At 52.9% G+C, this 21,123-nt stretch overlaps 8 protein-coding genes across 8 annotated transcripts; 5 read left to right on the top strand and 3 right to left on the bottom strand.

The window, feature by feature from the left end:
• Positions 1–585: 585 nt before the first annotated feature.
• Positions 586–4,649, top strand: cyk3 (cytokinesis protein 3; the record flags this gene model as incomplete). Its single annotated transcript, XM_032022433.1, has 2 exons — positions 586–660; positions 729–4,649. 2 exons carry the CDS (start codon positions 586–588, stop codon positions 4,647–4,649), a joined length of 3,996 nt encoding a protein of 1,331 aa, XP_031880764.1.
• Positions 4,650–5,997: 1,348 nt separating this feature from the next.
• Positions 5,998–6,401, top strand: CGGC5_v003450 (uncharacterized protein; the record flags this gene model as incomplete). The annotated part of the gene is made up of 3 exons (XM_066151127.1): positions 5,998–6,041; positions 6,097–6,331; positions 6,375–6,401. The coding sequence occupies 3 exons, from the start codon at positions 5,998–6,000 to the stop codon at positions 6,399–6,401; spliced, it is 306 nt and encodes a 101-aa protein (XP_066009515.1).
• A 3,037-nt stretch (positions 6,402–9,438) lies between these two features.
• CGGC5_v003449 (uncharacterized protein) lies at positions 9,439–10,095 on the top strand (the record flags this gene model as incomplete). Its single annotated transcript, XM_032022434.1, has 3 exons — positions 9,439–9,793; positions 9,859–9,933; positions 9,992–10,095. 3 exons carry the CDS (start codon positions 9,439–9,441, stop codon positions 10,093–10,095), a joined length of 534 nt encoding a protein of 177 aa, XP_031880743.1.
• Positions 10,096–10,214: 119 nt separating this feature from the next.
• Positions 10,215–11,267, bottom strand: get4 (Golgi to ER traffic protein 4; the record flags this gene model as incomplete). Its single annotated transcript, XM_032022435.1, has 2 exons — positions 10,215–10,863; positions 10,921–11,267. The coding sequence occupies 2 exons, from the start codon at positions 11,265–11,267 to the stop codon at positions 10,215–10,217; spliced, it is 996 nt and encodes a 331-aa protein (XP_031880760.1).
• Positions 11,268–12,569: 1,302 nt separating this feature from the next.
• Positions 12,570–13,725, top strand: CGGC5_v003447 (putative proline dehydrogenase; the record flags this gene model as incomplete). The annotated part of the gene is made up of 2 exons (XM_032022436.1): positions 12,570–12,835; positions 12,891–13,725. The coding sequence occupies 2 exons, from the start codon at positions 12,570–12,572 to the stop codon at positions 13,723–13,725; spliced, it is 1,101 nt and encodes a 366-aa protein (XP_031880639.1).
• A 239-nt stretch (positions 13,726–13,964) lies between these two features.
• Positions 13,965–15,097, bottom strand: CGGC5_v003446 (putative mitochondrial carrier; the record flags this gene model as incomplete). Its single annotated transcript, XM_032022437.1, has 5 exons — positions 13,965–14,627; positions 14,685–14,720; positions 14,768–14,865; positions 14,939–14,950; positions 15,022–15,097. 5 exons carry the CDS (start codon positions 15,095–15,097, stop codon positions 13,965–13,967), a joined length of 885 nt encoding a protein of 294 aa, XP_031880761.1.
• Positions 15,098–15,488: 391 nt separating this feature from the next.
• On the top strand, positions 15,489–17,467 carry CGGC5_v003445 (Delta-1-pyrroline-5-carboxylate dehydrogenase; the record flags this gene model as incomplete). Its single annotated transcript, XM_032022438.1, has 5 exons — positions 15,489–15,629; positions 15,690–15,797; positions 15,856–16,145; positions 16,206–16,274; positions 16,348–17,467. The coding sequence occupies 5 exons, from the start codon at positions 15,489–15,491 to the stop codon at positions 17,465–17,467; spliced, it is 1,728 nt and encodes a 575-aa protein (XP_031880766.1).
• A 54-nt stretch (positions 17,468–17,521) lies between these two features.
• On the bottom strand, positions 17,522–19,010 carry CGGC5_v003444 (putative transcriptional regulatory protein; the record flags this gene model as incomplete). Its single annotated transcript, XM_032022439.1, has 4 exons — positions 17,522–18,518; positions 18,572–18,596; positions 18,651–18,739; positions 18,793–19,010. The coding sequence occupies 4 exons, from the start codon at positions 19,008–19,010 to the stop codon at positions 17,522–17,524; spliced, it is 1,329 nt and encodes a 442-aa protein (XP_031880765.1).
• Between the last annotated feature and the right edge of the window lie 2,113 nt (positions 19,011–21,123).

The following is a 21,123-nucleotide window of genomic DNA, read 5'->3' as shown; positions in this document are numbered from 1 at the left end:
GCGGGTGGGGCTCCCCCCGGCGCACAGTTGGCCAGCCTCTGCCTCCGCTTGTGGTGTTTGGAGTTGTTGCCCCGCCGACGAGCCCCTCTGTTTGTTGGTTGCCCCGGGTCCGCACCCCGGCTGGCACTGACATTCACCGCATCCCCTTCTTGGAAGTTGTGTCCGACTTTCAGGCTCGTTTGCCTTTGCCATCTCACGTCAACTCCGATTTCCTGATTACCCACTCCAACAAGGTCATTGTCGACGTGCACGCGAAAACCGCTGCATTCCTCACCTTGTCCGAAGCCATCTTCCCACGAGACCTCCAAGCCCCGTCCTCGCTTCGTCTCGCTACGGGTGCTTGAAACTTCGTCGTCATTCCCCTCCTCCGCGATTGAGCCAGTTTCGTCTTGTTGCGCGCGCCCTGCTGTATGGCGCCCACTGCCCGTCGCAACTTACACGATCGCGTCAGATAAGTCTAATCCAGCACGAGCCGTGTACTGGACATCGCGACCGCAACCGCAACCGCAACCGAACTCCGCGACATCGACCACCGACTGATCGCCCACCACTCGACAACCGGCATCTTGAAATCAAAGTGCCAAGATGGTGCCAGCACCGCCGCCTCTGCCGATGCGGTTTCCGTGCTGGTGCAGGGCTGTCTACTCATGGGGAGGAGAGGTCTGTAAACAGAAGTAGTTGTTTACCACACGCGCTCCCAATGGCTGACTTTATTTTTCTCACCACAGAGCAAGCGAGACCTCGGCTTCATCGAGGGCGACTTGATTGAATGTCTGAATGCTGGCGATGGTTCATGGTGGACAGGCAGATTATGGCGCGACAGGCGGACTGTAGGCGTGTTTCCGTCCAACTTCGTCGAGGTGCTTCCCTCCGATTTTCGACCGACGACGAGGTCTGCAAGCCCTCTACCCGACCAGACGCCCAGCCCAAGCACACCTCAGAAATCTAGGACGTTCCGTAAGCCCTTCGAAGCGTACGCCAAGGCACCGCACTACACCGCAGCGAAGCAGCCCGAGGTTTACCGAACGAACCCCAACCCAAGGCCTAGAGGGCACTCGGGAGAGTCCATTCACAGCGCGGTACCAGAGAGCAGCAGGAGGGATCGCTCTCCAGCACCTTCAATGCTCAGAGACCGATCACCGGCGCCTTCTGCCCTCCTCTCACGAGAGAACTCTTTCAATGAAACTGCCTCGACTAGAATGCGAGCATACACAACGCCTCAGCCCAGCGGTTACGTATCGCGGGGCAACTCCTTCAACGACGGCGCACAGCAGTACATTCCAAGAGGACGCACTCCGGTAAACGACTACCACCGATCCAGGACACCAGTTCCCGAGCATCATCGTGGCAGAACGCCTATTCCTGAACACCACCGAGCCCGGACACCAGTTGTGGACCACCATCGGGCGAGAACGCCCAACCCTGATCACGACTTGCGTGCGAGAACGCCCGTTCCCGACTATGGTCATGGATCACGAGCGAACTCTTACAACACCGACAGAGGGGCCTCGCCCATACCTCCGCATCACGCCTCAAGAGATCCCTCGCCAGCCCCTTCGTTCAGCTACAAGCCGTACCGACCTCCCCAAGGGAAAGTTGACTCCCCCCCGCCTCCACCACCCCCACCGCATCGGCACGTGGGTGCGCCGCGCCACAAGCAGAGCATGTCCTACGACAGTCGGCACGATATCCCTCGTCATGGGTCCAACTCTTCCTTCGAAGATCGTTTCAACCCGCGGCATGGGTCAAATAGCTCTTACGATAAGCGGACAGATCTCGTACGTCAAGGCTCGAACGCCTCGTACGAAAACCGGCATCCTCCTTTGGACAGGCATGGTTCGCACTTGTCATACTCCCACAGACCGCCAGCGATTCAAACTCAACGGATGCCATCTCCTGCTCCACCCTCCCCATCAGCCAGTCATATGACCCCATCGCCATTGCGGGAAGCTATGGACGGCGTGATAGAGCAATTGGATGCTCTAGGAATGCCTCGAGACCCGACACCGGACCCAGCATTGGACCCGTGGTCACCTGAGTCCTTCAATATGGTCAATGACCGTCAACGAAGGAAGAATACTTACCAGCGACCCCTGACTTCCATGGGAATAGCACAACAGGACGAAGGATACGAGACTTGGAGCGGTGGATCCTCGCGCGATCAATCCTATCAGAACGGACAGAGCGGACACCGAGAAGACAAAGAGCAATTGCCTCAACTCAGTAATTACGTCGAGCGTATGGAAAGCCGTCTAAAGAAAATGCATCAACACAGCGCAAGCATGGCTGACCTTGAGGACGAGGGACCGAAGCCGCCCCCGAAAGGCGCACTTTACGAGAGACCGAAATCATCCATGGGCGGACCGGAGGAGAGGAAGCTTCGAGGGCGGAAGTCGGCTTACGATATTGGCCGGAACGTACTGAACAGGACTTTTACGACCAAGACCAACTCAACCAGCGCATCGTCCGGCAATCAGAGCTCGACGACCCAGAGCAGCGACAGGAGTTTAATGAGTGGATCCTCAGCTGGCGCCATTAGCGCTACAAGCGCCGGCAGCTTTGCTCGGAAGACCCAGAAGCGTGCTCAGAGTGCCCTTGGGATGCGTGATGCTGATATCGAACGACCGGAAACTCCCTTCACAGGGGTCACTTACCACAGCAGCCACGCATCTGACGTGGCTCGTCCGAAATCGCAAGCTGGCTTCCTCGAGGACCCAGGACTTGGAGGGCTCGTGACTCCAAAGCCCGCCAAAAGAAGCATTTTCAAGAAGCTTCTCGACACGGCCAAGACCGGAGTCGCCTCCGGACGCAGTAGTATTGCCATGGGCGGCGACTCGCCCAGGTCGTCTCCTTTCGCTCGCTCTATGCCCAACGTCGCTTCCCCCGCTGGCAATGCTATCTCCAACATTACCGGTATGGGAAGCACTGGCTTCGGTAGGGAAGCAGCCAGGGAAATGGGTATGGCGAATGGGGTCGACTGGGTGCAGGTCCGCAGAGATGTCAATCGATCCAACTCTCTGAGCAAAAACGAACGAAATGAACGGAGAGATCGCTGTCAGATGCTCGATTACCCAGCCCTCAACCCCGTCGACGAGCTCTATGACGGCATTGAAGGTGACGAGGGCGCGGACGGCTCACCAGTCGAAGATCCCATTGATTATCAGGCATTGAATCTCACCCAAGTCGACAAGAACTCGAGATTCATAAGCAGCCTACCACCAATGACAACCGCGGTTTCTCTGGCGACGACCTACGTATGTCGCCCGTACCGCAGCGATGTCCAGCGAATGCGAGCAATCTTTACCTGGGTGTCCGAGAAGATCTGCTGGGAAGAGGACTTTGAGGGGGAGATCAACACCAGGCGGGTAATCCAATCAAAGCGAGCTTGTGCGGAGGAGTACGCTGCTCTGGTACAAGAGATGTGTACCGCGGTAGGCATTCATTGCGAAATGGTTCGCGGGTACCTCAAGACGCCAGGCGAGATTCCAGAACACAACATCATGCCTCGGGCAAACCACTGGTGGAACGCCGTATTGGTCGACAATGAATGGCGTATGGTGGACTGTTGTATGGCTAGTCCATCATACCCAAGGCGGCATCTCTATTCCAGTGCTGGCAGTGGTGCAGCTGACTCTTGGTGGTTCCTTGCAAGGCCGACCGAGATTTGCTGGACACATATCCCTGAGCACCACTCTCAGCAACACGTCTGCCCTCCGCAAGCACACGAGGTGCTTCTCAACCTGCCTTGCGCCTGCCCTCCCTTCTTCAAGAACGACCTCGAGATGGTCGACTATAACACAGCGGCGACTCGCATAGAAGACCTGGAGATGGTGCATATCAAGTTTAACGCTCCAGCCGATGTGGAGGTTGCAGCAGAGGTTGAGGTCCGAGGCTACACGAGGGATGTGGACGGCGACGTTTTCGAGAGCGGTGATGTGGTGAAGAAGAGGGCGCTGGCCCAAGCCGAATGGTTCAACGGTATCAAACGATACACTGTCAAGGCTCTCCTTCCAGGCGACGAAGGCCAAGGAACCTTGAAGATTTATGCCGGCAAGCGTGGCCTGATGCATAGCATCAAGGACATCCCTCATCCGGTGGCCTTCGCCCTTCCGATCATTCATACGGGAGAGAACCCTCCCTATGAGTTCGTGACAAGGCATCCCACACCTCACGCCCAACGCCACGACATTTATGTTGTTCAGCCCCAATGCCAACGTCTGGCTTTGAACAACACCTTCGTCTTCGCGATCCGACAGCACCCTAGCTCTTTGGCTAGCAGTGGGTCGCCAATGACACCATCGTCGAACCCCGGAGGCGCAAGCCCGATCCCGTTCGCGAGACCCAGCTCAGCCTTGAGTATGACCGCGTCGAACGTCAGTGGATCCAACGTCTCCGGGAACGGATCATCAGGGAAGAAACCGGCGAAGCTTGCCATTCAGACCCCCGGTGGCAAGATTCTCCGTCTTATGCGGAAGGAGGATCGCCGGGGAATCAGTGTCGGCAGCAGGGGAATCGATGAGGAGACTAGCGATGGTGGTACGTGGGAGACCATCATCAAGTGTTCGGAGAAGGGAGTGTGGAGGGGTCTCGTCCTGGCAGACCGCACCGCTCGATGGTGCGTCTTCGCCGAATGGGTTTGCGTTGGTTGAGCAGCGTCTTGAATTTTTTTCCCATGCGTATCTGCAGAACTTCCAAGGGCAATGTTGAAAAGCAAAAAAAGGGGGAAGGGCTTTAAGCGGTCATGACACGGTTTGGTTCGGGGTACCTCATGCATATCTCGGCGTTTTCTCTTGTAAATTGCGTTGCGTCTTTTCTTCTTCTTTTCTTTGTGGTTATTTGGGTTCCTGGGCTTACGGCTTTTTGTTTCTTGATGGTCTACTATTCATCATGGTGTGGGAGTTCTCTTCTAATGTACGATACGTAATGGGAATCATGCATGTCGATGCGAGGATGGTTCTGTAAACAAAAATTTCGACGAGTACATGCCCTTCGTTCAATGAATTATGATGTTCTACTTGGTCTTCCATACCTTTGTGATTGATTGTTTGCTCGATGTAGTATTTGCATCCGTAATCGAGGAGACTATCTATTTTGACTGCTATGGCAACTATGTCATGGGGCTCTGTCATCATCGTCGCTGTCTCCCCTCTCGTCGTTGTTTCTAGCTTAACTTCTTGAGCCTCAACCATATTCACACCACAGGAAATACAGTCGCCTACACACGAGCAAGACAAGGGGTCTCAAATTGACAAATATACTAGGAGTTTGCTGGTGATGCCGACTTGCCTCCGCTATATTTCTAATGACCCGAAGCCGAAGCCGAGGGAAGCTTCCGTTGATGCCATGCCGTACTACTGCCAATCGGTCGAGGGACTTTGCAATCATAACCAATGGTTGCCAACATACCCGACTGCAGGGGTTAGAAGACGAGGGGTTAGAAATCCTCTTCTTTGAGTCTGCCCCGCTGCACTCATCATGTATTGGTCCTGCTCTAATGCTGCGGATCAATGCCTCCGCGGGCCAACTGGCATACATATTCCCCATGTAACCCAACGCTCAGCCTGATTTGCACATCTCCATCAACACTTTTCAAATCTCCCCTACGCAGCTATGATGGAGCCGTTGACAGCACTCGGGCTCGCTTGCAACGTCCTCTAATTTATCGAATTCTCTTCAAATCTCATCCGCGATGCTACCAAGGTCTATCATTCGGAAGCTGGGCTCCCAACAGAGCTTGAAGATGCGACTACTATCACGAAAAGTCTCGAATCGTACATTGGTCGGCTACACCCGCCAAAAGTGCCACATTCAGCATCCACCAATGACAAAGCACTTGCTACGCTTGCCAATAATTGTCAAAAGACCAGCGTCGAGTTGAGTCAGCTTGTTGGGAAGATCAAGGGTCAAAACTCGGGTTCGCGAAGCGACAGCTTTCGCATTGCTTGGAGATCATTAAGAAAAAAGGGAAAACTTGATGATATCGAGAAGAAGCTTGATATGTATCACAGCCAGCTTCTAATTCAGTTGGTTTTCATTCTACGGTGTGTTTGTCTGGTGGCTTCTTGGCAGCTCCTTTGCTGATTTGCGGTGTAATAGAGAGGAGAATCAAGGCTACCACGAACAGCTCAAGTCGCAGACAACTTTAGAGCAGACCCATTTCATGTCAATGATTGCAGAAATCCAAAAGTTCCGTGAGCAGACACTGGAGCTAATTCAATCGCAAGCTCACGGAACCCACAATGTCTCGCTCAGCGCCGTTTCGTCATCTCAGTCCGAAATATTTCAACAAATCCGTGGATCCTTGCTCGAGATTTCTGCAAGGATGGCAACAGTCAGTGCCGAGAAACAGATATCGGACTTGTTCTGGTTTCCAGGTCTTCGATTCCGCGTTTCCTCGATAAACGATGCGCACCAAGGCACTTACCGTTGGCTGCTGCATGGCCCAGATACAGACATAAGAGTCTCACGGAACATTTTGGCAGCACCTTCTGCGTTCGAATACCCCAATACCGAGCGCAGTTGGGGTGCTGACGAGAATTTTGAACGACATTCAACCAACCCTTTTTACTCGTCGCACGAAGAGTATCTTCAGAGGCAGATTTGGCGAGAACAGTTTCGCGAGTGGCTACAAGAGAAGCACGGTTTGTTCTACATATCCGGGAAGCCTGGTTCAGGCAAATCAACTCTCGTGAAATACATCAGTCAAGATCCACTCACACAGGAACTTCTGAAAGCCTGGGCGAATAAAGACGCGAAAGACGTAATTGCTATCCCGTTTTTCTTCTGGAACTCGGGAACCAAAGAGCAGAAGACCATCGCGGGCCTCTATCGAAGCGTCTTGTGGGAAGTTATTCAGTCAAGGCCCGAGTTGACACGACGAATATTCCCGAACCTCTGGCACAAGGCTTGTAAGGACTACTTCACGAATCCGATATCAGCCCGGAGGCTCTGCAGGCTGCCTTCAAAAACCTCATCAGCGACGGAGAGATTCTCAGCAAACATAAACTGTGCTTCTTCATCGATGGACTAGACGAATGCGAAGAGGATCACTGGGTTCTAACTAAAGAGCTTAAGCGCTGGTGCTTGGTTCCTGAAGTCAAGCTCTGCGTATCAAGCAGGCCGTATAGTGAACTTTTGAGAGAGTTGACACCCAAAATCGGATCCTGGCTGAAACTGCACGATCTGACTCGAGGAGACATCCTCAGGGTAGTTCATGACCAGTTTGCCGGTGACGAACGGTTTATGACGGCTCGTCAGCTCAGCAGAAGTAGCTCAGAATACGACGAACTCACTGAGTCCATCGTCCAGAAGGCCGACGGGGTCTTCATCTGGGTAATCCTGGTGATTCGATCCCTTCTGAGTGGCCTAGGAAATTATTGTTCGATCTCGCAGCTTCGCAAAAGACTGGACGCCGTACCGACCGAACTGAATTCCATGTTCCAGTACATGTTGGAGGAGATCGACCCAAGTGAAAAACGAGCGGCAGCGCGAACATTCATAGTCATGAAGTCAACGACCTCTGATCAGCCAAATACTTGGGTCTACATTCACTCAGTTCTCGATGATTTGGAAGATGATCATGAATACGAGAAGAAGCTTCTCAGAAAGGGACTACACCCTTTCCAGCCTGGCGAGATGGGCACTGGAAAATGTGTTTTGACGGTTCATCGACTCATTGGACGATGTCGAGGATTGCTTCAAGTCGTCTATACTGGTCTGAACTTTCCCTATTGTCATCGACTGCAATTCGTTCATCGGACAGTGCGCGATTTCTTGGGGGATGAAGGAATCGTGCGAGAGCTGCAAACACTTTCCGGTGGGTTTTGTCCCTTCCGAGGCGTGGCTCTCGGGTTGCTTCATTTGGCAAAATGCGTACCTGAAGAGCAATGGCGAATTCCGTGTCGAGGCTACCAGAGTACTCAGATATTCGGAGATATTCACCATCGGAAAGATCACCCACTTTTTTGCTCAAGGCCTTCATTCGCTCTCCATGTACTGCTCAGTCTAGCTGGGGCCGCAGAGCTGGCAGGCTGCCGCCCATTGATACAAGAGATTGTGGCAATGAAGGAAGACGTCGAAACTTTCAGGGGAAGAGAATTTGAGCATCATTTGGGAACCATGTGCTTCAGAGCTCTTCTGATCTGGATGTTTTCTACCAAAACCATGGAAAACACGGCACACACCATCTTGTGTATGGCAGCTTCGGAGGGGGCGATTGGATATGTGAAGGCCGAATTGGAAAGCCAGAATCCAGACGCCGAGATCCTTAGTCTCTTGCTCCCCGCGTGTTTAACGGCTTTGGAAACGAATGTGAAGCCCGAACACATCCTAGGCATCACACGGTTCCTTTTTGAGCAAAAGGCATCTCCAAACTTGGAGCTGGGCGATCTGTTTTCTGTGAGAGCTGAACATGACACTAATGAAAGTGATGGTGAACCTGGCAGCACAACATACTTCTCTTCAATGCCGTGGACGCCTTGGACCTTGCTATTAATGCGAATCTCCGAGATGAAGATCCTTCGTCATTCAAAAACAGCGTACACAGAGTTTATGCAGCTCTACCTGGACTATGGTGCCGATATATCTGTGTGTTTCGTCGGATACCGACTGACGGGGGGGAAGTCCTCCTCTTCGTGGGACGAAACCGACTGGGAATTGATGTTTCAGAGGGAAGATAAAGAAATAATAGACAGCATGGAAGGCCCGTTCTACACAGACTTGCCGACCATGCTCGAGGTTTGGGGGCCAGGTCTGGCGATGCCTCCTGAGACTTGGTTGAGCCAGCTTGGTGCGACCACTCGGAGGCTTATCAGCAGCTGGTTTAGCCCCTCTACGCCCAACAACGGGCTACTTCAGAAAATAGGGTATGCTGATATCCAGAAGGAAAATTTTCTGGTCTTGGGGGTTCTTTCATGTCATCGACTGAAAGATATTCGAGGGCCAGAGTTAGAAGAGGCACTAAGGCTGATGCTGATGCGAGGGAGGGCATGCTGTTGATTTAAAATTCAACCTGGGTTCCTCTAAGCTCATGGAGTTTTTTCTTCCAGAAGTGTCTCCTCGAATAGCGTGGATGTTGTCCCCGAGAACTGTGCTGTGAGTTTTGTTGTTGACAGAAGTGCGGGAAGTTGTCTTTAAGTCGCCGCGCTTGCACCGTGTTAGCATGGCCAGGTCACCAGTCGCACTGTGGTCTATCGATAACCGCTGCGGTGCCTGGCCGACCTCACGCCTATCCTAAGTAAACAGAGCCAACGCCTACGACATCGGGAGAAACCAAAGCACTACCAGCAAAATCCCTACCAATATCCAACTCCCGATCCACCGACATCCCTGGATAATACTCAATTGAACCGTCTTAACAAAATTGTTTCGCGAAACACTCCATCGCGACAGCAAAAGAAATTACACATCTAGGGAGAAAAAAAAGAAACAACCATCGCGATGGCCGACAGGACATCGCGCCAAGCGCCTCCCCCCGGCGCCCCGCGTCGCGCAGTCCGTCGCAACCTCTTTCAAGGCCTGACTAGACGTCCGACTGGCACGACAGCAGCAAACGCGAATGCGCCGACCGGTATGACTTCCGCGGCACCGACTTCTTCGTCCGGCAACTCGGCCGAGACGCTTAAGACGCTTAGGCTTGATGTCGATGTGCTCTCCGACGGCAGCGCGGCGCCTCAGGGGCCCCTTGAGATTGTTGTGCGCGATGAGCACGGTGAGATTGAGCTGGGCGAGCTGCCGACGCTGGTGTTCGATGAGGCGGATGAGGCTGCGCTGGATGATCGCGAGGAGAGTAAGAGTACGTTGTTTCACTTGAGCTTTGCATTGAGGGTATAGAGCTACGTATGCTAACTATTGGTATAGAGGAGCGGCAGAGGCTTGCGGAGGCCGTGAAGCAGCATCAGGTCAACCACACTGCCGTTCGCGAGCAACCTGAAGGTAAGCTAACCCCTATCTGACGACTCCGAGGTGCGCTGGTCCTGATTAATCCCCACAGAGCTACTCGAAGCCGTGAAGGCGAGTTTACGGGCTAAGGTTGCTGCCCTCTCCGAAGACAACTGGAGGTACGAGGCCGAGCCGGAGCAGCCTCGTGGCTACTGAGCGGCACAAGCCAACTTTAACCGTTCTTTTACGGCCTGGATTCGCATTCATTCCAAGTATGTTCATTATGATCGCGCTCGCTATGCGCGATGGCCATCTACGCCGAACAACTGGAACATCTAGTCAAGTCCCTCAGCCTGGGGCGCCTCCACACGTCTCGGGGCGGGGCGTCTTTGCTGCGGCGCACCACCGCCTGGGCCGCCAAACAGGCTGCCCATCATATCCATGAGCGGGTTGCTCTGCCTTGGGCGCTGGATACCAAAGTACATCTCAGCGATCAGCTCGAGAGCCTCGCTCCATGCACCGACCTCGGAGATATTAGACGAGTACTTCGTGACGAGCTGCTTGTAGACGTCCGGGGTGCCGCGCTGGATGGCGAGCAGGAGGAGGCCGAGGAAGTTGAGGAGGGGCAGACCCGGGAAGATGCGCAGGTCGGCGCTGTTGCTGCTGACATCCTGGACGCCGAGGCCCTTGTTGTCGTCGCTGAGGGCGGAGGTGAAGAGACGGTAGGAGGTGTTGGCCGCGCGGACGTTGCCAACGAGAAGGTATGGGAGGATCGCGCGCGCGGCGTAGAGAGGGGCGGTGTGCGAGTCGTCCTCCTTGTACCAAGCGTACTCCATACGAGCGAGGACCTCAGCCGAGTCCTTCGTACCTAATACCAAGTGTCTTTCCGCCTCGTAAGGCTCGTGTTCTTCGGCGTAAAGTGATCCAGCGACGTGGTGGAGATCGGAATCACCGGCGGGGTACTCGCCGAACTTCGATGACCACCTGTATGTCCAGTTAGACACAAGGTCTGCTTCTTCAAGTTTCCAAGAAAATACTCACGCAACCATCTCTCCGACAAACTTCTTTCTGGTCGGTTCCGCCGCAGGGAACAAACGCAAGCACGTAAGCAGCTTGCCCTTGTTTGTGGCGTCGGGCTTCAACTCAGCCTGCTTGAAGACGTCGACAAGCATGACGCACAAGTCACCTCCCGAGCCACCCTGACCGGCCTTTAACAGTGACTGGGCGACATTGTAGAGAATATCGGTGGCGGCGGGCCAGTTGGCGGCCTTGATGTAGCGGGCAGCAACCACGCGAGTCTGCTGCTGGGCCTCGTAGTACTGGCCCTCCTCAATACGGACTTGCAGCCGCGCGATGATCTTCTCGATCTTGTCTGCCTGGGCGGCCATGGTGGGCGAACGGTACGTCGGTCGGGTGTTAGAATTTCGAATCGGAGGTGTGGCGGCGAAAGGGAGGTGAAGCTGGTGAGATGTGACGATGTGGTTTTGGAGCTCGCTGGCGTTCGGTGTTGGAATGGTGGGGCTTCAGGTACCTTCAGCCCCTCAGCTCTGGAGTGCTTCCCTGTGCTTCTGCTCAGGTCGGTTAATCCTCGGCACCCTATCGGCGAGCTCGATGCGGGATGACGCACTGACCAGTACCTTAATTCCCAATGGAGCAGGGAGATGATGGTGGGTTATCAATGGAGATGGGATAATTCGCCCAAAAATATGGATTTCACCAGGTGTTGTCCATTTGATCGTCAAATCGGAGCATTCGAGCAATGATTTGGAGGTCATCTTCAATGATCATTGTGTTCTTGCACCTGAAATTCTCCTGTCCAGCGCTCACTATAGTCCACATTACTCATATTTGACGAGAAGACTCTCTACCGGAAGGGTCGCATACTGAATTTATAGTTGATCAAAATCCCCCTTTGATTGTTCCCTTAGGGTTTATTTTCATGATATGACACATTGCCGTGTTCAATCTCTTTGAAAAGTTTGCGAACGACATAAGCGAGAGCTTGTTTGTGACTGATTCCTTGAGAGAGAATGGCCAGACGGCGGCAACCAGAGTAGGGCTGTCTTAACTAAGTGCTTGAACTTGAATCAAACTCAATTTAATCAGCTAATTGATCGTATTTATCGCTCACAAGATTTATCCTGTCTGTTGTAACTGATAGGCAATGTGACAACGCTACCGACAGCACAGTGCCCGAAGTCGGCTACGGTGCAGCCCCTCCGAAACCGCATCAACCGGCGTCTAGGTGCGTCAACTCCTCCAACTCGTTTGAATCATGCATCTTAGTATATACAGTCTCAAGAACTCACGGCTGGTAGTGAAACTGCTTCGTCAATGAGAAAGTCGAAACAGCAGAGAAAAACATGTTCCGAATACCTGCCTCCCATCTTCGGGCCACTGGCTCTGGCTCCAGGCACCTTACCCTCGACGCACACCGTGCAGCTTACACCCCGCTGCGCATACACGTACGGCATGCGTCTCAGTTATCCAAAGCCCCGGCCGTACTACCACCACATTCCAAACTGCCTCTCAAAGTTTTGTTGCGATCACTTCTAGTTGCAACAATCTCATCCAAGAGCTTCTTGCTGACACCGGCCCTGGGAGTCCTCAAGTTTCTCAACGACTCACCTCGATTTGGGGTGTTCAATGTTGAGAAGAACCCGTTACTACATGGCTTGATGAAAAAGACCATGTACAATCACTTTTGCGCCGGCGAGAACCAAGTCGAGGTCACATCTACCATCAGCGAGATTAAGCGGATGGGTTTCCGAGGGGCCATTCTCACCTACGCGCGGGAGATTGTTGTTGACAATCGGACAGAGGAGGAAGTTGGCAAAGGCATGTTGGAGTCAAAGAATGAGACAGAGGTTGAGAAGGACTCGGGCATTGAGGCATGGCGAGAAGGGGTACTGACGACGGTTGAGATGGTTGGCGAAGGTGATATTCTTGCTCTCAAGTAAGTTCCCGACCATGACTTACTCAAATACCATCTTACTGAGAGCGAATTTCAGACTCACGGGCGCGGGACCGGCTGTGTCAGAGACACTGTCATCTGGGAAACCTCTGCCCAAGCAAATGGTGGAAGCCCTCGCTGAAGTATGCTCCCGGGCTGTCGAAAGGAAGGCTCGCATCTTTGTCGACGCCGAGCAGATCAAGGTTCAGCCTGGAATCGATGCAGTGGCACTCGGTCTCATGCGCCAGTTCAACACGAATGGCAGAGGCGCTGTAGTCTACAACACCTATCAAGCATATCTCAAGGGCACACCGGACGTCCTGGCAAAGCACATGGAGATAGCCAACAACGACAACTTTGTGCTTGGTGTTAAGCTTGTCCGCGGCGCATATATCAGCTCTGAGCCGCGGCAGCTTATCAACGACACCAAGGAAGATACGGACGATTCTTACAACTCTGTCGCGAGCGGACTCCTTTCTCAGAGATACCGAGACTTTGGGAAGGGTGGAGGAGCTAAATTCCCTGAGCTTGAGCTCTTCCTCGCAACGCATAACAAGCAAAGTGTCCTCGCAGCCAACGAGCTGCAGCAATCTCGAGTTGAGATGGGGCAGCCGTTAACTAAAATTCAGTACGGACAGTTGCTGGGCATGGCCGATGAGGTCAGCTTCGGTCTGTTGCAACTGGCGGATATCACGGCTAAAGAAAAGGGAGCAAAGGGAATGGCACCGACGGAAGTGTATAAGTGCTTGAGTTGGGGTTCGCTGGGCGACTGTCTTTCATATCTTCTGCGAAGGGCGGTTGAGAATCGGGACGCCGTCTCGCGAACAAAGTCTGAGTTCAGCGCTCTGAAGACAGAGGTGTGGCGGAGACTCAAGAGCACTGTGTCGCCTTAACGAATACTAAGATCAAGTTTTCTTCTTAATTGAGCCCTTTCCACCCTGATTTTCTGGTACAGCTCTCTGCTTCGTTGAAGAAGGTTCATTGCTGTGATGTCTTGTTCGCCCTTCACGTTGACGTTGACGACAATAGTAGGGATAAGACAACGATGACGACGGTAATGCAGAGCATGTGAGCCCACACGGAAAGTTGCCACTTGAGCACAAGAAAAATAGAGGTTCTCTTGATTGTCAAATCAACCTAATGCAGACCTCACCATCTCAGCAGTTGCAAACGTGCCAGCAGAAACCGGCATCGCTCTGAGCAAAGCAGGGCCTAGACCCCTAAACATTGCCCTGAACTTGCCTTCCCTCCACGTCTGCTTGAACGCATCCCTCATGTTCGCATACTTTTGATCCTTGCCATACCCGTCGCTCTGCATCTTACTCTTGATCACGTCCAGGGGGTGACTTCCAAGCCAAAGTGCCTCCCCAGCAAGACCTCCACAGACAGCAATCTTCCAGCTTGGCACGTCTTTTCTGTCTTTGATGCCATCCCGCTCCATCACGAAACGTACCAGACCCTCGTACGCTGCAAACCAGATGCCGTATCCATGAAACTCTCTTAGGAGGGTGACAACTTGGCCTCGGTAGAGACCTTTGATGCCTGAGTGGCCCTTAATGATACGCACGCAATCCCAAGGGCCTGAGTACAGGCGGTTCACACCGCTCGGCTGGGTCTGAAGTCTGATACGAACGTGTTCGATTGGACCGGATATGACGCTGTTAGTCAAACCAGCTGCTCCTCCTACGAGGTAAAAGTCGGACAAAGACAGCGATAGGCCGTTGGACTGAGTTATCCCGCGGAAGTCTTCCAGCTGCCGGCGAAAGAATTGGAAAGCGCCGAATTGAATGCTGACCTGGACGCAATGCCTTTAGAGGACAATGATATGTTGATGGAATAGACTGAGACTTACGCAAGCTCCAACACCAATCAGAGGTGCAAGAGTTCCCTAACACCATGAGATGAAGTTCAAGTTTCATGAATCTTGTAACCAACCTTGTAAAACGCCAGCGGCCCTTCACGGGCCCAGATCGTTCGAGCAAGACCCAGAGCATTTCCTCCTCCTTGGGTTTGAAGTCGTACCTTCACCAGATCTGTCGATGCCGACGGGTCAATGTTTTGCTCTTATACGGCTCCGGAGTAGTGCGCCCTCTTCCTGACACGTACCAAAAGGCTGGCCTGAGTCTTGTCAGCAAAAGGGCTCGTCAAAAGACTGCGTCAGAGCCAGATCCGAGCACTTGAACTCATACCTATCAGAACCTGCGCGACTCCTCCCGCCGCGCCGGCAGTGATGTCTTTGGCCGATTCGAGAGTTGAGTTGCCCATGTTGTCAATCGTCACTGCGACAGAGGACACCAGCACCAAGAGGAACTCACAGGTTTCGAAAAACCAGCATGCACATCTAAAATGCCATGAATCGTTACTCCAAAGAAGCTCATCGACCGTTATCGGTGCTTCGGCATATGGGGTCGCACCGGCATGAGATACCGGAGCGGGGTGATCGTGGTCGGGCCGTATGCGCGATCGGCTAGCTGGCCACCGGCAGTGTGGGCACGCTGCCGACACCGTCGGTAAGGTGCATATGTCGTCGGCAAGATACCCCACGGCACACGAAACATGTATATCGCTCACTGGACCTTATAAACTGCGTGATAAACTATGTAGAAGTATTGATGAGTGTGATCCTCTGTTTGCGACTTGCAAAGCACAGCCCGTCATGACTTCTCCCATGCTGCAACAACTCTCCAACCCCATGAACAGGGCCACCCGATCACCACAAGCCCTGCGCCTTGTTTCGTGCGTAAATGCCAGAGCTTTTGGAACTTTCAAGGCTCCTCCGATTCGAAATGAGCCTAATGTAAGTTGCCGGAAGATCTCCAAAATTCAATGAATCAAGGAAACTGATAGTCGCTCCCAGCCATCATACAGCAAGGGATCGGTAGAGCGCCAGAAGCTTCAGGATGCCATCACTCGACTCAAGAGCGAGCTTCCTATCAAAGTGCCATCTCAGGTCTCTCAACTAAAAGTCTGCATCATTTTCATAGTTTTCCGGTCTCAGTTCATTACTGATACATAACGAACAGGATGCAACCATCGCCAAGCAACATATTCCCAGCGACCACTCTACCGTTCTGGCAGAGTACCCGCAAACGACCCCTGAACAAGTCCAAGAAGCCATAACGAGGGCATTGGAAGCCAAAAATGCTTGGGAAAACACATCATTCACCAATCGTGCCGCTATTTTCCTCCGCGCAGCCGAGCTCATTGCTGGCCAATACCGGGAGAGTATTATGGCCGCTACGATGCTTGGACAAGGCAAGAACATTTGGCAAGCGGAAATTGATTCAGCAGCTGAATCGGTTGACTTTCTTCGGTAAGCGATCGGTTTTATAAGCTTATGATGCGAGTTTACTGATAAAATTCCCTCCCATAGCTTCAACGTCCACTACGCTGCTGAGCTGTACAAGCAGCAAAACATCCTCAATGATGCCGGAGTCTGGAAGTAAGTCAGCATTGGCTTCAAGTAGTCTGTCAATCGGTCGCGAAGCACCCTATGCTGACTATATTTACCCTAGCCGAACCGAGTACCGCCCCCTCGAAGGCTTCGTCTACGCAATCAGCCCCTTCAACTTCACCGCAATCGGCGCAAACCTGACCGTTGCGCCCGCAATCATGGGCAACGTCGTCCTCTGGAAGCCCTCAGACTACGCCCTCTACTCCAGCCACCTCCTCCACAAGATTCTTCTCGAGGCAGGCCTTCCACCCAACGTCATCCAGCTCATCCCAGGCAAAGCCGAGCCCATCACCTCTTCCATCCTCCAGCACCCCAAGTTCGCGGCCCTCCACTTCACCGGATCCACCGATGTGTTCCGCCAGCTGTACGGCAGGATCGGACAGGCCGTGGCAGAGGGTCGGTATGAGAGTTACCCCCGCATTGTGGGCGAGACGGGCGGCAAAAACTTCCACCTTGTCCATGGTAGTGCTGATGTGCGCAACGCCGTGGTCAACACTATCCGTGGCGCTTTCGAATATCAGGGGCAAAAGTGCTCGGCTACTTCTCGTCTGTATGTGGCCGAGTCGGTCTGGCCTGAATTCAAGAAGACGCTTCTGGAAGAGACTGGCAAGCTCAAGGTTGGCTCGCCTGAACAGGTCAACAACTTCATCGGACCCGTCATCCACGAAAGGTCGTGGAACAAGCTGAAAGCGGTCATCGACAAGGCCAAGAAAGATCCTGAAGTTGAGCTCTTGGCAGGAGGTAACGCGGACAAGAGCAAAGGCTGGTTCGTCTCGCCGACGATCTTCCAAACCACCAACCCAGCAAATGAGCTCATGAGGACGGAATTCTTTGGCCCGATTTTGTCTGTCTACGTCTACCCTGATGAGAAGTACGAGGAGCTGCTTCCTGTGATTGACTCGACAACACAGTTCAGCCTGACCGGTGCCGTGTTTGCTCGCGATACGAAGGCAATTGAGGCCGCCGAGAACGGTCTCCGCCATTCTGCTGGCAACTTTTACATCAACAGCAAGAGCAGCGGAGCCGTTGTCGGTCATCAGCCCTTTGGTGGTGGCCGGGCTAGCGGTACCAATGACAAGGCGACCAGCACCAACCTTTTGGCACGCTTCACCAGCATCAGGAGTCTGAAGGAGGATTTTGTGGGTGCTGATACTGTTCTATATCCCTCGAATGAGGTTTGAATAGAGCCGAGGTATTAGGGGAAAAGGAAATCGGGTAGAAGTTACAAGCCACATTCAATTGAACCCAAAATCAAAATCTAACATGTCCATTCCAGTGAGACCCATCAGCTGCAGGTGATTTTCGCTGAACATCTGCAAGTCGATGTTGAGGTCTGTTTCGACGGATGGTTGTCTTTGATTTGCCGTAGTCTGTGGCGGCGGCGGTAAGACATCATCGCCAGTGCGATCGGCATCGAGGCCAGGTTGACTTCGGAGAGGGCGAGACATGCCAGGTGTGGATAGATTGCGCAGTTGCAGAAGGGCAGAAGCCTCTTCCCACAACCTTCCGCCTGATCCCGATGCCGCTGGGTTGCTCAGAAGCCCTCCAGGCGCAGAAGGCACGATGCCTGAGACTGCTGTGGTGCTGGAGAACCAGTCGGCCCAAGCTATGTAGGCTAATGACGATGACCCTTCCTCGCGGGTGTCCTGGGCTTCCGAGGCTCCTCCCACAAGTCTTATCTTTGAACGTGCTTCTTCTGCAATGGCCATGAGAGCTTTCACAAAGTTGATTGCCATGCGACCAGCAGTGTGCATGTTAGACATTTTCCGAAGGCAATCCAGGCCGAACGCTACCTGAGCGTTGTACTCTGAATCCCTGGATGTGATACCGGTCAGCACCAGCATGATGGTAGCGATACTGCAAGCTTGAAAGTCTGTAAAAGAGCTAGGTGCAAGATTTCCAGACTGACTAGCGCTCTCGAGAAGACCGAGCATCTTTTGAGCTGCTTTTTTGCAACAACGAAACGGGCCCGACATGAGACTGACTCCGTCAATGATGGCGTCTGTAGATTGGTTCTTTCGCAAATAGAATCGAGTCATTGCCACAACAGATGATTTACCAATAGCTATCCATGCAAAGTGATAGTTGAGGTGGAGATGGAAGATAGCGCGATAGTAAGGAGACCTCGGGTCCAGATTTGTCAAATCCAGACCCGTCAGGTGGTCATTCTTGTAAGACTTCAGAAGATCATGGTACTCCTTTAGTGGAAGTTGAGAATCACTCGACCAATTCCTACGCCAGCAAAGTTAGTATGGCAAACTTGGCGAACATCTCGTTCTACTTACGCTGGTTCAACGAGTTTGTCGATGACTTTAACAAACTCAGCATTTGCGATTTGGTGCAAAACATTGCGATATGGTTAACCATAATCATCAGGCGTTAGATTTGGTAACCTGGCTGTAATGATGTCCTGAGTGACGGATCTAGGCCTGTTCAGTTTGATAGAAAGGGTCCTGGCGCAGAAGTTAGCTAAACCCACAATCGAATATTATCTTTTCATTAGTACCTTTCAAGTGAATAAATGGCCCACCATAAGCGGCGTCTCATCTCCTTTTCATGGTCAAGGATGCTAGGGTCGTCTATTTCCTGATGAAGACCAAGTATAAGTGCCTTTCTCAGTGCCAACCCCATGTATAAATAGGAGGCACCGATGGCACTTGATGGCATAAGATAGGCGCCCAGAACAAATGCGGCCTTGACGGAGTACATGCTCACTCGGTCCATAGTATCGGCCATGAGAATGCGAGCATGATCGCCGAAAATTTGCCCGGGGTCACCTGGACAGATTGGGGCATCTATGCCTTCCGGGCGTGCTCGTGGGGTCCATTGACTGCCGAGGGCAAAAACCGCGAGCAACAGACATACAAAACTGGCGTCCCGGCGAAGGGGGGATCTATCATTATCGTAGAACTCCCGTAACTGCGCTAAAAACTCTTGCTGGTCAAAATAGAAGAAACAGTCGGTCCCGTGCATTATGCATAGCGTAGCCAAAAAGTCTGCTACTGGCCAGGGCGGCAGGATGCCGATGGCAGCTTGCAGACGAAGACCTTCTGCAGACTTCGGAATCGATGAAGTATATGCTAGATCGGCCTCTAGTCTTGTCATATCTCTCTCCTCAGGTGACGGATGTGGCTCGAGGTAGAAGGCATTCCTGAGACGGGACAGGAAGCGAGGCCACATGAAGTTCTCAGGGGCATCGCCATCGGAACATAGATCCCGCCGCGAAGGAGGGTCTTCTGGGCCATCGGCAAGAGGTCCGGCGTTCGAGGTCGGTGTCACATTCGATGGTGGAGTTTGATGCAGTGCCGAAGCCTCCAAATCTCGTGGTCCTGGTGTAGGCGTTTCCTGCCGCTCGAAGCTGCATGTGTAGGATCCTTGCTGGCATCGTTGGCAGATACCCGATGGTGTCTCAATGCATTTGCTTTTCCGAGCCTTGCAACGGGTGCATGCTCTCGGGGCCCGCTGACGATCCTCTTCGGCGATTCGACGTCGACGGACGCGGCGTGATGAGGGAGCCGGCGGCATGGTGTGCGATCCGTTGGCCTATGGTTAGTTGCCGAACAATATGTGGAATAAGGAGGGAGAATTTGTCGGCAGTGTCCACGGAGGACAACTACCCGACTCGCGCACAGATCATTTGAAATGAGCAACGGGCCGACGCTCCATTATCTAAGCAGTCGGTTGTGCGCCCATCTTAGCGGCGAGCTTTTGAGCGTCACAATTGCTTTACCTCTGCGTTTGACAATACATGAATGCGTCCATGAGGTTTGTGTGAAGAATCTCAACGATGGTATTCAATTGTAGAGGGCTTCTTACAGTACCGATTGATATTTGCGCACTTGCCGCCGGTGTGGTATTAAAAGAGCGAGGACTTCAGGTAGTGAGTGGGTAACTAAAATACCCTTCCATGTTCTACGTTCAGTGGTCAATCCATTAGCTCAGACCCCCCAATTATTCGATCCTCGAAAGGAAAATTGATCACAAGTACAAAAACGGCAGCCAAAAAAAGGCATTTTTAATTGGATTGAAAGGGACGAGACTCGAACTCGCGCGGGTTGCCCCACCAGGAATGTTGCTAAGGTAACCTTAACCTGGCGCCATAACCAACTCGGCCACCCTTCCATGGGTTGTTGAGGATACAAGCGCCAAGTGGTACCAAGAACCTCGGGTACGCAGACCGTACGTCAGTCAGAAACAACCGGCTCCGAGTCGGAAAAGCGACGACCGAAGATACACACCCACCCTACTGCGACCCGACAACCCGCGAGCAAGCAACGAAGCCCCAAACTCAATGCATGACAACCCGCGGCTGAAATGGCCGGGCTAGGCTCCGACCTCAACTCTCCAAATTTCCCATTTAGCCGCGAATACTTCCCCCCCTCTATGAAGAAGAGTTCCACATGGGCTACCCCTCCCCCATCATCCCCACCCCCACTGAACCCCAACATATGATCAGCGGGAGGAAGGGGGGATGCCCCTCATGCTCCTCGCACCAAGCACCGAGCTACATAAATATTCCGTAGACGATCCTGCGGCCTCGCTCCAAGCAGGCGACGACATTGGTGCGAGGGCTGCCCCACCATCTTACCATGCCGTCGCCCAGCTAGCCCGATGTCTACGCGGGATGAGGTGTTGGTCTCTTGTGACGGGTCATGTAGGCCGGGGTAATTCAAGAGCGAGGTTGTTGTTACGTGGGATGCTGGACATGACCTTGGAGCTCTCCCCCGCCTCGTCTCATCTTCGTCTCTTTTCTCCTTCATTCTTCAGTCTACAGTTTGCTCCCACGTAGTTTTCTCATCCAAGGTTTCGTACTCGTGTGATTTGCCAGCTGCACGCC

This window comes from Colletotrichum fructicola, assembly GCF_000319635.2.
Source record: "Colletotrichum fructicola Nara gc5 chromosome Unknown KSG_Nara_v1_contig02, whole genome shotgun sequence".
Classification (NCBI taxonomy): domain Eukaryota; kingdom Fungi; phylum Ascomycota; class Sordariomycetes; order Glomerellales; family Glomerellaceae; genus Colletotrichum; species Colletotrichum fructicola.
The sequence above is the reverse complement of the archived record's forward strand: the minus strand, read 5'-3'. Positions and strand labels throughout refer to the sequence as shown.